Source organism: Lissotriton helveticus, chromosome 5_1 (assembly GCF_964261635.1).
Source record: "Lissotriton helveticus chromosome 5_1, aLisHel1.1, whole genome shotgun sequence".
In the NCBI taxonomy this organism is placed as follows: Eukaryota; Metazoa; Chordata; class Amphibia; order Caudata; family Salamandridae; genus Lissotriton; species Lissotriton helveticus.
The window spans coordinates 1,251,478,436-1,251,494,184 of record NC_136065.1 but is presented as its reverse complement, the minus strand read 5'-3'; the positions used below and the strand labels follow the sequence as shown (position 1 = coordinate 1,251,494,184).

General features: G+C 44.8%; 1 protein-coding gene across 1 annotated transcript in view; it reads left to right on the top strand.

Annotated features, from left to right (window-relative positions):
• Positions 1 to 15,749, top strand: part of LOC144752615 (uncharacterized) — a 230,719-nt gene that overhangs the window by 64,929 nt on the left and 150,041 nt on the right. The window contains exon 3 of the mRNA XM_078640494.1: positions 8,979 to 9,110. Coding sequence (XP_078496620.1) covers positions 8,979 to 9,110 — 132 coding nt within the window. The remainder of the gene's footprint in view (positions 1 to 8,978; positions 9,111 to 15,749) is intronic.

Below are 15,749 nucleotides of genomic sequence, written 5' to 3'. Positions count from 1 at the left end.
AAAATCCGCCATTCAGCTGAGTTGTGCCCACTCTTGCGGTGCAGCGATAGGCGGCTGCCACAGGACTCTCAAAATGGCGGCAGGCTCTTTCCTTTTTAGGCCTGGTCCACTGAAATGGCCCTGGGACACCCTGGAACTCGGACGCTTGTCTGCTAGGTCTTGGACCCCATTCTCGAAAGCGTCCCCTCAGCCTTGAAGATTCTACAAAAGTCTTGGGGGCCCCCGACTCCTGCAGGCTTCCGGTGGGGAGCGGCTGCCATGATTGTTCGCGGAATGACCACGACGGAGCCACGAGATGGTGGTGCTTTCATGCTGACGCCAGCTTCAGTCTGAAACATCCAGAAACAAGGTGGGGCTTTCATCGTTTGGGAAAAAAAAATGTTCTAATCCAATGAAAAGTGTTATTTTTAGGTCATATGATCAAGCCTTCCATCATTAGGAAACCAAAAGTAAAATGAACCAATGAAAAGTTTTATAAACAAGTCACATGACCTGTTATGCGGCATAGGGCTATAAAAAGCGTAGAAAATTCGTTGGCACGTGAGGCGGCGTCAGTAGCGGACCGATGTGCGAATAGGCCGAAGGCAGCACAACGCGCCAAGATCCGGATGGCACCGAGGTGGTGTCCAGCAAGTTGCCGCATTGGTGTGGCCATCCTAAAATGCTGCGCCGAAAGTCGGCGTGGGGCGCCCCGTTGGCCTGTGAGTTCGCGTCAGTCAGTGGGGGCTGTTTGAGGATCTGACTGCATTGGAAAGCAATGTGATGCTGTGCGTCGCCCCCAAGATGGAGGTTCCTCGGCTGCAGTGGGGCGCCCCTTGGTGTTTAACTCGCTATGCAGCTGAGTTGCGTGTGCACTTGTGGCGAATAGGCCGAAGGCAGCACAACGCGCCGAGATCTGGATGGCACCGAGGTGGTGTCCAGCAAGTTGCCGCACTGGTGTGGCCATCCTACAATGCTGTGCCGAAAGTCGGCGTGGGGTGCCCCGTTGGCCTGTGAGGTGGCGTCAGTAGCGGACCGATGTGTGAATAGGCCGGAACCAGCACAAGGCGCCAAGATCCGGATGACATCGTGGTGGTTTCATAGTTGAGAGTTCTGAGCAGCGCTTGTAACACTGTCTGAAGCTTATTTGCACCTGCTGCAGCTTCACTATTGCCCTGGTGTGGCCTAAGATCGCCCATGACATAGGCGGCCGCCTCCCGGGGTCCGGCGGAACTTTTTTCCTTTGTGCATCTTGTCCCACAATACGTTTGACCTGAAGACACGACCAGGACCCTGAATGTGTGCAGGGGGACGCTATTGATTGAATCAAAATGGCGGCTTCACACAAAGCTGACTCAAGCGTTGCTGCTGACGCTATGCAGACAAAAACTGGTTTTCAGTTTGTACATTCTTCAGGATTTTTCCATCCAAGGCTGGTTGAGAGTTTGTAGAACAATGGCTTCAGATTTTCAACATACTACTCTTCAACATTCTTCCTAAATGTAACAATGTGAGACTCACTAGGAGAACGGTGTAGTGAGGGCCACAAACGGCTGTTTATCTTTCCTTTCAAAATGCTGCCAACAATATTTTCGGAATGGAAGACACCACAAGGCGCTGAGATTCGGTTGGCACCGAGGTGGTGTCCAGCAAGTTGCCGCACTGGTGTGGCCATCCTACAATGCTGCGCCGAAAGTCGGCGTGGGGTGCCCGAAGGGGGAGGGGGGGGCGGCGCAAACGAGCCTCTCCCGCTTCTCCATGTGGAGGCACATCATCTGCAGTGGGGCGCCGAGATCCGGATGGCACCAAGGTGGTGTCTAGCAAGTTGCCGCACTGGTGTGGCCATCCTACAATGCTGCGCCGAAAGACGGCGTGGGGTGCCCGAAGGGGGGGGGGAGGCGGCGCAAACGAGCCTCCTCCGCCTTTCCAGGTTGAGGCACTTCATCTGCAGTGGAGCGCCGTCTAGCTGAGTTTCGCCCGCTCTTGCTGCTACAGCGACAGGCGGCTGCAACAGGACTCTCAAAATGGCGGCCTGTTCTTTGGATTTGGGCCTGGTCCACTAAAATAGCCCTGGGACACCTTAGAACTCGAACGCTCGAATTTTTTTTCCTTTCCTCTACATGCAAAAAAGGTAAATGCCCGGTACGTTTCCTGCCTCATCTGCCACGATGTACTCTCCAGAGGAACCGAAAAAAATATAGTTATGGTAATTATACCATGCATCGTCATATGGAGAGGTGGCACCGATTAATTATAGTGCTGCACAAAAGAGAGATTTGGAGGACAACCCCCGACCTGCCAGTACATTCACCAAAGAAGTGGCACTGACAGCATCCGAGGCAAGGGAAACGGTCCCAAATATTCAGAAGAACTTTGGAAAGATTAAAATGACATGTTTAGATTTTGGCAAATTAATTTCATGTGGACAGATGAGTGTTACTCTAATAAATACAGCATATGAACATCATCATAGTCGATGGTTGGTGGAGACATTTTGACTATATCCTGGACCTGCCTGTCCTCGCCCAAAATGGCGCCGGAATAAATGGGACTCGTAACTCCTTGTTGTGTACTGGTTGCACAATCTTGATATCACGAGATACGTATGCAGTTTTGAAGCACATGGCGGGTGGGGACGAGAATTGATTGAATAGTTCGACATCCCTATTGATATTAAGTTCTGATGTGTTATTGATTACTGTATTATTGAAAGTTCTAATTAACGTCACCCATGGTATTTGCCCGCAAATGTATATCTAGATTATTTTATTGTAACTGGCCCTGTCGTATTTTAATTATAAAATGTACGTCCACCGATTCCGCAACTGTTAGACACCTTAGTTCTTGCAACCTAATGGCCCGCCCGTTACGTTCCTCTACAGTGTAAATGTCTCCTCATCATATACGATTACAGTTTGCTCCGTGGCCGGCCCACGTGGTTATAGGCCCGTATTTGTATACTGACATTTTCACAATAAAGGTTTTTAAAAGAAAACATGGTAGTCGTATTTACATTGGTAAAGTTTTTTAATAATAGTCACTGTTTTCGAATCAGTAAAAGGCAAGTGAAATAAAGCAGTCCAATTACATGAAGGGTAAAAGGTATAATACGCAGGAACGCAGTAAAGATAAATGGTCAAGGGCTGTTGTGTTTTCTACTCCTGCAACATAAAGTGATCGATAAGAATCTGATATTCAGGCATATCGGCGACTAAGACAGCAGGCCGAGCCTCTTTTGCTCAACGGCTCCGTCATGGGACGAAGAAACGCCCTTTTTCTCGAAAAAGGAATATATTTTACTTGCAGGACAGTTGTAAATTTTCCGGGAAAGTACATTAGCCTGGAACATTATAACATATATGTTTAAGAAAAAATAATGTTCGAAAGTAATAAAAAGTGTAATTTTTAGGTTATATGACCAAGCCTTTCATCATTAGAATAAGAAAAGTAAAATGAACCAATGAAAAGTTTTATTAACAAGTCACATGACCTGTTATGCTTACGTTACGCGCTGCGCGCCGCGCCCCGGATCGCTTCCGGGAAGCTGCGCTTCGCGCACCGGAGCACTTCCGGATGCGCTAACGCGGCACGTCATATGACGCATTACGCGACAACGCAGGTCCAGAATATAGTCAAAATGTCTCCACCAACCAGCGGTCGGAACACAACCCCTTTCAGCAGGCTAAATAGTTCTGTTAAATGACAACAGAAGGGACAGGCAACAAGAACCATCAGTCAAAGAGGGGAGGGCAAGTTCTTCTCTACCGGGTCACGTTGGGGCGCTACCGGAACTGATCGAATTGGTAGTCTACAGTGTTTCTGGATGTTTCAGACTGAAGCTGGCGTCAGCATGAGAGCACCACCATCTCGTAGCTCCGTCGTGGCCATTCCACGAGCAATCATGGCAGCCGCTCCCCACCAGAAGCCTGCGGGAGTCGGGCCCCCAAGACTTTTGTAGAATCTTCAAGGCTGAGGGGACGCTTTCGAGAATGGAGCCCAAGCCCTAGCAGAAAAGCGTCCGAGTTCCAAGGTGTCGCAGGGCCATTTTAGTGGACCACGCCCAAATCTGAAGAGCCGGCCGCCATTTTGAGAGTCCTGTGGCAGCCGCCTATCGCTGCACCGCAAGAGCGGGAGCAACTCAACTAAATGGTGAGCGAGACGCTGTAGTCGCAAGAGCGGGCGGTAAACAGCTGAATAGCGGAAGAGGCACAGTGTAGCAAAAACTGGCGGAATGGCAACTGAAACGGTAAAGGGGCGCCCCACTACAGCGTGTCTTTAGGTCAAACGGATTGTGGGACAAGGTCAAGAATGGAAGAGTCACCAAAAGGCAAAAAGTTCCGCTTGACCCCGGGAGCCGGCCACCTATGTCGGGGGCGATCTCAGGCCACACCAGGGCAACACGACTTGGGGAGGGGGCCGGAGCCAAGCGCCCCCTCCGAGTCCGCGCCATCACACCGTCCCTCGGGGGCCTCCGTCAAGCGGTTCAGGGAGGTACCGCATCACATTGTTTTCAAATGCAGTCACGTCCTCAAACAGCCCCCACTTACATTGAGAATAGTGAAGCTGTAGCAGGTGCAAATAAGCTTCAGACAGTCTAACAAGCACTCCTCAAAACTTTGAACTATCAGAGTGCATGAGTTTCATGCTCGATCGATTGAGCTAGCCGGATCGGGCAACAAAAAGTATAAAATAGTTATGTAAATAGTTATTTAATAAAATGTTTTACCCTGTTACTTTGCTGGTGTGTTGTATATATTTGTAATATTTGCATAGAGTTTATCGTTATTTTGGGTGGGGTGGGTGGCAGAGCCGAGCTGTCTTGCAGCCATCATGGTGTGGAGCTCAGTTCATCTCACTAGTTTCGTATTTCTCATGAGGGGTTGTTCCTAATGTTTCTATTTTAGCGAGGTCAAAAAGAGATCCCATTAGTGGCCTACTGATTTTGCTCGATTCCTTTTGTTTTTTTACACGATTTTTCACTATCTGCAAAGACTAAACAGAGTATTGCGACTCTGTGCTTGTTTGTAAATAGAGAATGAACGAAAGAGAACCAATTCTAAAACAGTAAATGCTTGGATAACAATCAATCAAATGGAGAGAGAAGCAGGCACGACGGATTACAACGGGGGCAAAGGCCTGCGTTAACTACCCTTCACTATCTGCAAAGAGAGAGTACTCCTAATAGAAATGAGGGGGGGGGGCAGCATTCAAAGCAGATCAGTGTGCATAAACACGAAAATGTTTTTACTTACCACGTACTTGACATTCGACAGCTTATGATATTTGCTATTAAAAAAACATTGAAATTCACTGAAAAAACCATAGGTTAGAGACCATATATAGTTAGGAATTAGCATTTACAAAACCTTGAAAATTCACTGAAAAAACCATAGGTTATAGACCATATATAGTTAGGAATTAGCATTTAAAAAACCTTTTTTTACTGACACAAAACCATTAAAATTCCATATATAGTTAGTTGCACTAACTATATATCGCGCACCCGCAATCCACTGCTGATCATGTCACATATTACATCATTCATGACATGGTCAGTGACATCACTGATGACATCACTGATGACATCACTGATGACAACATCCAGTGACTGTATGTTTCTGTAAAGTTAACATATGTCTTACATATTGAAGAATGAGTGGATGTATAAGTGTCTGGATGAAGGATTTAGTAGGTGCATGACTGACTGTATTAGTGAGTGATTAAATGTGTCTCACTGAGTGCATGGGTTAGTGACTAAACTGTCTTAATTTGTGCATCATTATGTCTGTTGTTCTGTAAACTGCTGCATGTGTTGATCAGTAGCTATATGAGTTACTATATGGGTTATTGATTGGTTGCCCAAGTATTTGTATGGGAGACTGAGTGTGTGTGTGGGTGGCTGGGAGGTGTATGACTCTGTGCATAGATGTGTGAGCAGTTGATTCACTAGATGTATGGGTTCAAAAGTGCATGTGGAAACAGCTGTATGGGCGGTTGACTGTGTGCATGAGTGTATTGGTGAGTGAATGGATATCTCAGTGCTACATGTCAAAGTAAGTACATATGTAAAACACAGTACATGTGAGAGTTGAGATATATAAGTAACTGTGCATAAGAGCCAGTGAATGTGTGAGTGGCTGTATGGATCATTGTGAACTTGTATCAGGGATTGTATAAGAGAGTAAATATGTGTTAGTATATGTTTGAATAAGTAAGGTGTGTATAACTGTATAGTTGAGGAAATGGAGGTGTGATTGATTCTTTGCATGACTGACTAGGTGTGTGAGTAACTCCATGGATGAGTGACAGTCTGTGAGTGTCTGTTTACACTGAGTGTATCTAAGGTTATATTAGAGTCTGAAGAGGTTCATCGTATTATCACATGAATGATGTCATCAGTGATGTGATCAGTAATGTCAAATGAGATGTCATCAGTGATGTCATCAGTGATGTCACTGACCATGTCATGAATGATGTAATATGTGACATGATCAACAGTGGATTGCGGGTGCGCGATATATAGTTAGTGCAACTAACTATATATGGAATTTCAATGGTTTTGTGTTAGTAAAAAAAGGTTTTTTAAATGCTAATTCCTAACTATATATGGTCTATAACCTATGGTTTTTTCAGTGAATATATATATATATGTATATGTATATGTATGTATATGTATATATATATGTATGTATATGTATATATGTATATGTATATGTATATGTATGTATATATATATATATATATATATATATATATATATATATATATATATATATATATATATATATATATATATATATATATTGTCAAGCTCGAAACTCTCTATCTCGCTATTGTGAAATATAGCAAAATGCCATGCTACGGGATAAGTGACGTTTTTCTTCTCTATTGCTCTTGCATGCTCTAGAATTCTCCTTTTTGTAGGATGTATAGTGCTGCCAATGTACTGCTTACCACATGGTCATAGCAAGCAGTACACGCAAAATGGAGTATTACAGGTCAAAAATGTATTGATGACCTTAGGTTGTATAATACCTGGTATTGTGTATGGTAAAACTTTAGAACTCTGTCTGCATGCCTTGCATTTAGAGAATGGGAAAAAACCTGTTAGTGTACTTATTCTGGTATTATACGGAATGGGTTCATAATGACTTCTAACAAGTGCATCTTTTAACGATCTACTACGTCTAAAAGTCACTTGTGGATAATCTGGCAGGGTTTTCCCTATCACCAAATCTGTTTGCAAAATATGCCAATTGTGGCATAATATTTTTCATAGTGTGCCTGCCTCATTCGAAAAAGTGGTGATAAATCTAAAGGTTTCACCTTCTTTGATATTATATTTCTCTTTGTCCCATAGTAGACAGTATCTCGGGATGCTCTCTACACTAGATAGACTTTTTGCTAATAAATACGGACAGTAACAACGTATCTTAAATCTCTCTATAGCTGCTGATGCTTCAGCGTAAAAATCACTCTCTAGGGTACAATTTCTTTTTAAGCGAACTAGCTCACCATACGGTATGCTGTTCTTTAGAGATTTTTGGTGGCTGCTATGTGCTTCCAAGATGGAATTACCCGCAGTTTCCTTCCTAAATAGGGAAGTGCGTTTCTTTCCATCTCTAACAAAAACTTTCAAGTCTAGAAAGGATACTTCTGTGGTGCTAAAATGTCCGCTGAAATGTAGAGTCAAAACATTATTGTTAAGTTCAGCTATGTAGTTCTCTGCATCAGTTTGGGAACCCTTCCATAATATGTATAGATCATCGATGTATCTATACCATCCTGTGATCCATTTGACCCAATGATTGTATTTCTCAGCCCAAGCCACCTGCTTTTCCCACCAGCCAACGAACAAGTTCGCATAGCTGGGGCGAAGCAGGTGCTCATGGCTGTACCTTGGATTTGGCGATAATATTGCTTATTGAATAGAAATATATTATTTGTTAAACATAACCATCCAAATTCCATTAGCATTTCATTATGTTCCGTGAACCTCAGTGATCTTCCCTTCAAGAAATAGCGTTAGGCCGTGGGTGTGTACAGGTATATAGACACGTAACTGTTGAGCTTCGAACCACGAGGCACCTGTGCGTGTTTCTTCTTAATGCTGCAAACTCCCAACTCCCCTGCAAACCAGTCAGGCAACAAGGAAATGTACACTTGGCTGCTCTGACTGTTCTGCAAGGGAAAGGGAAAGTGGAAAGAGAAACAAACAAAACACCGGTCCTTGTGGAATTCCAGCGACGTTTCTCAAGTTGAAGTGTGCCGTGCCTTCAGATGATGACTTGTCAGGTTCTGTGTAATGAGCCAGAACTATTACTAAACTTGTTGCGAATATTTACTCAATAAAAAACACTACTAAATTCACATACCAAAAGGTCTTCAGGCCCTTGCAGACACTTCTACAGTTATCAAACAGGTCTTCGTAACTCGTGAATACCTTTAACATAAGGTTAAATATCATGAATATCTTGAACAAGAACTTTGTTACATTACGATCGGTTAATATTGTTAGTGGGTTTAATAGTTATTAATATAACCCAAGAACATACCTGATAACTGTTGTTCAACAGTGGTTAAATTGGGGTTCTTCAGATCTAAAAAGAAACAAATAACAAGAAAAACCACCGAAATATCCTATGCTTGACCAATAGGCTCTTGTGTTCTTGTTTACAGAACTGAATCTCAGTTTTACTCTCCTGAGAGTGTAACAACATTTGTTTGCTTGCACCAATGCTTGTTGTCTGTTTTCATCAAAGCTTATTGTTTTCATGAATTATACCAATGCTTGTTTACTTTCACAGCACCGGATAAAGTACACAATGCGCTTATACTTTTGACTATTAAAACTGTTGTGTTTACCAAGGTTTTTTTCACACACACACAACCAGTAAACTTAATACATTCTTAGCCAATGCCTTTTTGCCAAGCGGAACAATGTCAGCATCATGCTCTGATCAAAAAGTCTTTACAATCCTTTCTTGTCCTTTTAACAGGAAGATTCACGAATGTCAAAATAGCAGGGAGGACGCGGTTAATAAAACCTTACTACAAGTTCCAACGGAGGTGACGTGCTGCTCCCGGAAGAAGACTGAAGACTCGGTGTCCGATGAAGATGCAATGTCCAGGTAAGTTCTGTTGTCTGCTTCTATTTTTAAAGGATACACGAAGATTTGCACAAAGAACTCAAGAGCGATGAGCAGCAACTGGATACCAAGGTATTGCGGGACGGAAGAAGGGCGGAGGTCGGGAGCTTCAGGAAACACTGATACACTCGCGGTGACGCTCAGATGAAGCAAAGCGTCGTCGCATCTCTCAAGCTGGCTTAAATACTGTGCCGCTCCCAAACGTTTACAGCCCTCATGTGGAAGCCGAATACCGGTACACACGTGAGGGAAGCAATGAGAACATCGCTATAACGTCCTAACTCAACAAGCATAGGCATAGGCAAGTGAAAGAACGTGTTACAGAAAATAGAAGTTTTCCTTGAGCAACCTGCCCAAACAGCACAGAACATTAATACCAGACTAAATATAGCGTGAATAAAAATTACAAGATGTACTTTCAGGATAAAACACACAATAAAAGGCAGCATAATTACACAGTGGTAGTGACAGCATGTTTCCGCTTAACAGTAACATCGAGAACAATCATCAGCATGTCCGGTTCCCAAGGTATATCCATAATGATCCTGATGAAATGGGTCGTGTCTCGTATATACGAAGGCAACATCTTCACGAACTCTGCCAAAAAGAAGTCGATGTATTGGGACATAGATTCCGTCAGGCACCTCTTTGAAGAAACAATTGGGCGCCCTGGTGGTCGAAGGGTGTCCCTATGTATTGTAGGTAGATGATAGAATGTTGATGTAACAGCATGTAGGCACGTCAGAAATTTATATTCATTATCATCAAGCATGTGTTTGTCTGCCCATTTTTGAATAAGCACAGGATATTGTTTAATTCTATCTACATATTCATCCTTGGTTGTTCAGTTGTAACATTTTGTATCAGATAGTTGTCAATGGGCCTCTTGTACATAGTATTCACATATCCGTACTATACTTCCTCCTTTATCAGAGGGTTTACAGATCACATCAGGATCACTCTGGATACATTGTAGTGCATGTCTCTGTCCCGTAGTTAGATTGGTATTCAAGTTGCTTGATTTATTGATCTTAATTTCAGCAAGTCTTTTTTGACTGATTCCTCAAAGGTGTCAATTGTGTCAAAAGGAGTCATATGTATATATGTTGATTTTGGCCTAAAATTTGTTTTAACAGATTTTTGTTTGATGCCAAAACTTTCAACGTTGGAAACATATGAAATTCCATCTTGTGTGTCATCAATTTCCTGACTGGCCATGCTTTGCAATGCCCTTAGGTCATCACCCGTTAGGACGTCAGTTTTATGTTCAGGTCGTGAGCCAGGGATTGTTGCGGGTGTGTGGTCAATGGCCTGCTGTTGTAGACCTTTCAATTTGAATAATTTATGAAGTTTTATTTTTGTGGTAAATTGGTAGAGGTCAGTGCGTATTTGGGTATATTACAATTCCTTGGTAGGACAGAAGGTGAGTCCCTTTTTGAGTACCGATTCTTCATCTTTGGTCCATTTCTTAGGTGTGAGATTAACGATTCTCAGATCTTCCGCTGGCACTATCTCCTGGTCCCTCTCTTGTTGCATGTTTGGCCTGCAATACCTTGACTTTGGTTTGTTCTAGCCGCCTCTTCTCGATGTCCTGCGTCGTCTTGGTGTTTAGTTTCTGGGGGTTTGACACGCCCTCCCTGTTGTCTTGAATTCCCCATGAGTTGGAACTCCTCGAAAAAACTGCTCCACGCAGGTAAGGCACCTAAATTATTTAAGCGAACGTCACCAGATTGTTCCGCATTCGTGCTTACCTTAGACTCGGAGGTATCCCTTGGTTCTGTGGTCTTGGAGGCGCGTTCTTTAATGCCTTCCGTGGCCCATCGAATTTACGCGCAAAGGTTAAAATTCTTCCCTGCTTGTAATCTCTGGCATCTCTGTTGAATTTAGTACGTTTCCTCAATTAAATTTTTTCCTGATAGGCATTGAGGCGTTGTTTCATGGTTTCACATAATTCATCCTTTGTTTTGGTATCCTGATTTTGAGCAATCAGAGCTTCCAAATCAGCAATCTCCTTGAGACATTTCTCTCAATCGCTCCAAGCAAATTTTATGAGGATCTTGAGCATACCAACTGAAATGTCAGTGGTATACTCTGACCACTCCTCGAGACGAGCAGAATCTGTGTTCTCGTAAGATGGAATTATATAAATGCGTAACCCGCGTGGTATGCGCTTATCCTCCATTTTACGCTCCAAGAGCCTCTCCAGTCTAATGAATTGTGTACGTAAAGAACCTTGCATGCCATTATCACGGTCCCGTTCTGCTCGCTGCATCGGGGTACATTTAAACACATCCGCTGCCGCCTCACGGCGCGATGCATTGGAAATGACAAGTTTAAAGCTCCAACTCCACCATAAGTCGCTGTAAGCACACCGGAGTGGATGCGGGTCCTAAGGCGTGGCAATGGCTCCACATATCACATCAAGCTCGAAACTATATATGTATATTACCCACTGGCTTGCCAGTAGGTAGTTATAGTTAGGACCAAGGTTTCCATAACTTTGCAGCTGCTCGGTGAATCTTCATGAAATTTTCACAAAACTTCACGTTTGGTTCAGCTGCTGTGTTGAAAGTTGTGGGGTGATCTGTCAAATGGGGCCAAGAAAAAAGGGGGGTCCCAAAAGGAATTTTCCCATGTTAAGTCTATGGGGATTTTTCCGAGCACCTAAACGGAATTACACAAAATTGGCAGAAAGCTAGATGTTGGTCCAAAAAGCGTGCTCTTTGTGATTTGGTGTAAATCCTTTCTGTAGTTTCAGAGATATTTAAGTTTAAAAAATATAGATATCTGGGAGCCCATCCGGCTACTGAAACTCTACTATAATTTGATTGGCTGCCAGCACTTCAACTAGCAGCCCTCTTGTGACTCGGTTGAAACAAGTCCCACAAAAAAATGTATTACAAAAAAATGAAAAGGGACATGGTAGAAACACCCTGACCTCCAAGGGCCAATATTAGACCTGGGTACTGCCATCCCTAGGGCTGCCTCCAGCAATGTCCAGGGTGTCTACCCCCAGGAAACTGCAGTTTGCTATGGCTTGGCTGGAGAGCATGTAAAATGCTCTCTTGTGCATGAAGCGGAGCAGAATTGCTTTTGGACAGTGGGAGCTGCAAGTTAGCAGCTCCCTCTGTCCTGAAGCACTGCCAGCTCCCGCAGGACGTGGTGAGCCAGCAGGGGTCTTCAGTCTCCCCTGCAGTCCCCAACAGAGAGGCCAGGCCCCATGCGATAGGGTCCCTGGGGCCAAAATAGTCCCTGGAGGTGGGCACTGCGCCCTCCCTACTTATTTTTTTAAAAAGGGCAAAAAAGAGGCATGCCCTGGGGAATGGGGTCCCCGGGGCCGAAATCAGCCAGGAGGGGGGCGTGTGCCCTGCCCATCTATTACTTTAAAAATCCATTATAAATGTATTTGTTTCCTTTGGCGTTCTCCTCATGAGCACCACACACAGCGAGCGGCACACAGTTAAAAAGACACAACACTCCTCCAGGTAAAATTCCAATATTTTATTGCATTTTCTATATTCTTGTTTCCTCTATTTTCTTTTCAGAGCATTTACCCAATCCTAGCTTCATATCAAGATTGGACCTACGTGTTTTGGTGTATTGCCTTCTACTGGGCATGGGGTCTCTGTGGCCAAAATCGGCCCAGGATGCCCCCCCCATTCCCCTCACTCATTAAAAAAACACCTATGCCTGGGGAATGGGGTCCTTGGGGTGAAAATGGAAAATGGCCTTAAAAAAAAGAAGAAATAGGAAAACTCTCCTGACAAGCTGCCGAAGGCCACACCCCTTCCCCATCACTCGGCAATGGTGCCTACTGGTGCACTGTCGGTTGGGGGATTAAGTCTCCTTGGATCCAGAGGGTCCTTGGGGGCCAACAAGTCCTCCTGTTACCTCTAGTATGTCCAACACAGCAGGATTGCTGAGAGGTCTTTGGAAGCCACTCCTCCTTTCTCCACCACTCTACAAATGCATCTCCTGGCATGCTGATGGTTGGCGTATTAAGTCCTCTTGCTTCCTGAGGGCCTCAGGACTCAAATGAACTTCTTCCCCCACCCAGTAGTGTGCCAGGAGGCACGTTTGCAGAGTAGTGGAGAAAGGGGGCATGGCCTCCAAAGGCCTCTCATCAATCATGCTGTGTGGGACTTACTAGAGGTAAAAGGAGAGATAGTTGTTCCCCAGGACTCTCTGGAGCCAAGGGGGCTTCATACCACAGCCAGTAGTACGTCAGAAGGCACATTTGCAGAGTGGTGCAAAAAAGGAGGCTTGGCATCTCAAGACCTCTTAGCAATCCTGCAGTGTGGACCATACTGGCGGTAACAGGGGGGTTTGTTGGCCCCCAAGGACCCTCTGGAGCCAAGGGGACTTAATCCTCCAACCATCAGTGCATGAGCCCATGTGGCAAGCTGTATCTCCAATTTCATTGAAACATCGGATTATTTGGAGCCCAATCAAGCCGGTTTCCGCCAGGCGCACTCAACTGAAGCCGTGATTCTCGCAGTTCTGGACACTATGAGGTCCAACGCCGACAGGGGTATACATCAGGCCTTGGTGCTCCTGGACCTGTCGGCAGCGTTCGACACGGTGGATCATACCATCTTACTACACCGTGTCGAACAGGCTGGTCTGCGAGGCTCGGCTCTCAGTTGGGTGAAATCATTCCTGAGCAATCGGACCCAGGCAGTCAAACTTGGGGACTTTACCGCGCCCAAATTGTTTACCACCTGTGGTGTCCCGCAAGGTTCGTCACTGTCTCCCCTCCTGTTCAATTTATATCTCAAACCCCTTTTACATTCTTTGAAGAACAGGAGGGTAACAATTTACAACTACACTGACGACCTGCAGTTCATTTTCCCACTGGACTCTACTGACTCTGTCATGGAATTCCAGGCGACCATGCTGCACATTCAACGGTGGATGGAGTGTAACCATCTAAAACTCAACCCAGGGAAGACTGAGTTAGTACTCCCGGGCAAAAGTTCGATCAGCTGGGGCCCCCACTACTGGCCGTCAACAATAGGATCTCCTCCCTCCCCCTCTCTCGCTCGGTGAAAAGCCTCGGGATCACCATCAACTCTCATCTCTCTCTTAAAGGCCAGGTGGGAGCTGTGATTTCCTCCAGCCTCCATCAACTGTGCAAAATTAGAAAAATCGCTCATCTGCTCACTCACTCTGCACTCATCCAAGTGGTACTCGCCCTGGTCTTGTCCCGATTAGACTTTTCTAATTCTATCTACATGGGTCTCTCCTTGTTCTTGTCCAAGCGCCTACAAATTGTGCAAAATCAAGCTGCCAGATTGATCTTCAAACATCGCGGTGGGAGATCGGCGAAACCATTGCTGGCTGCTCTCCACTGGTTACCCATAGCCCAACGGGTAATATTTAAAGTAGGATGTTTGGCTTTTAAGGCTCTTCACGGGAAAAGCCCCATGTTCATCAATAATCTAATTGTCAAGCATGAGCCTACCCGCAATCTTCGCTCTGCCCATCTGTCCCTTCTTACCCTACCCTCCTTCAAACGGAAGCGTCAGGGTGGGTGCCGATTTGCTTATCTTGCCCCAAAGGTGTGGAACTCTTTCCCTCTGTCGCTCAGGATATGTACTAATCTTATGGAGTTTCGGGGAGCCTTGAAGACCTTCAAGCAAGCTTCTGGATAGGTTATCTGCTTTTCAATCTTTCCTCACTGTCAGCGCCATGAAACCCCTGGGTGCCCGTGCGCGTAAGAAATTCAGAATAACATAACATAACATGAGGAGATGCATTTGCAGAGTAGAGAAAGGGGGCATGGCCTCAAAAGACCTCTAAGCAATCACACTGTGTGGGACTGGAGGTATCATTTGAGATATCATTAGTGATGTCATCAGTGATGTTTCTGACCATGTCATGAGCGATGTAATATGTGAGGTCATAAGCAGTGCATTGCAGGGGCATGAGTTAACTGCTGAAGTACACTGGTTTAGTATGAGGAAAACCTGAGCCTAACTATTACGTCCCTGTAACCTTTGTTTTTTTTAGTACACACATATATGTGAGCACAGACACAGAACAACCAGGGGAGGAACCCACAGGTACAACTACATATCCCTTGAGTGGTAGAGGGTGTTTTGTAGAGGAGTTCCAATTAATGCGCAACTCCCGACAACGAGGGGGGAGAGGCAGACCACAGGCCCCACAAAACCGACAAAGCCGAGCAACAGGAAGACAAGCAGGGGCGGCAGATACAGGACGACAATTAGGAATGGCTACTCAAACACGCAGCCAGAGACACCTGAAAAAGGGATACGACCTGTAGATCTCTCCATCATTAACCTGACACAACATAAGCTATCTAAAGACCAAGAAAGTGTGTTGAAAAAAGAAATGACATTTTGCCCAACTAAGAAATTGGAATACACCCCAACTCGCATTGATCTGTATCTCTACTCACGGAAATTGAAATTACAAAAATTCTTTAAATTAAGAGGTGAAAATCGTTTACCTTTGTCAGTAACATCTGGTGCACAAATGGAACCCTCTACATTGACTGGCATTGATCTCGGAGCTATGCAACTCATTTCCAGTCAAGTACCAACGGACTCTCAAGACCCCGAATTGAATGTGACGGAAGCCATAAGATTTGGCATC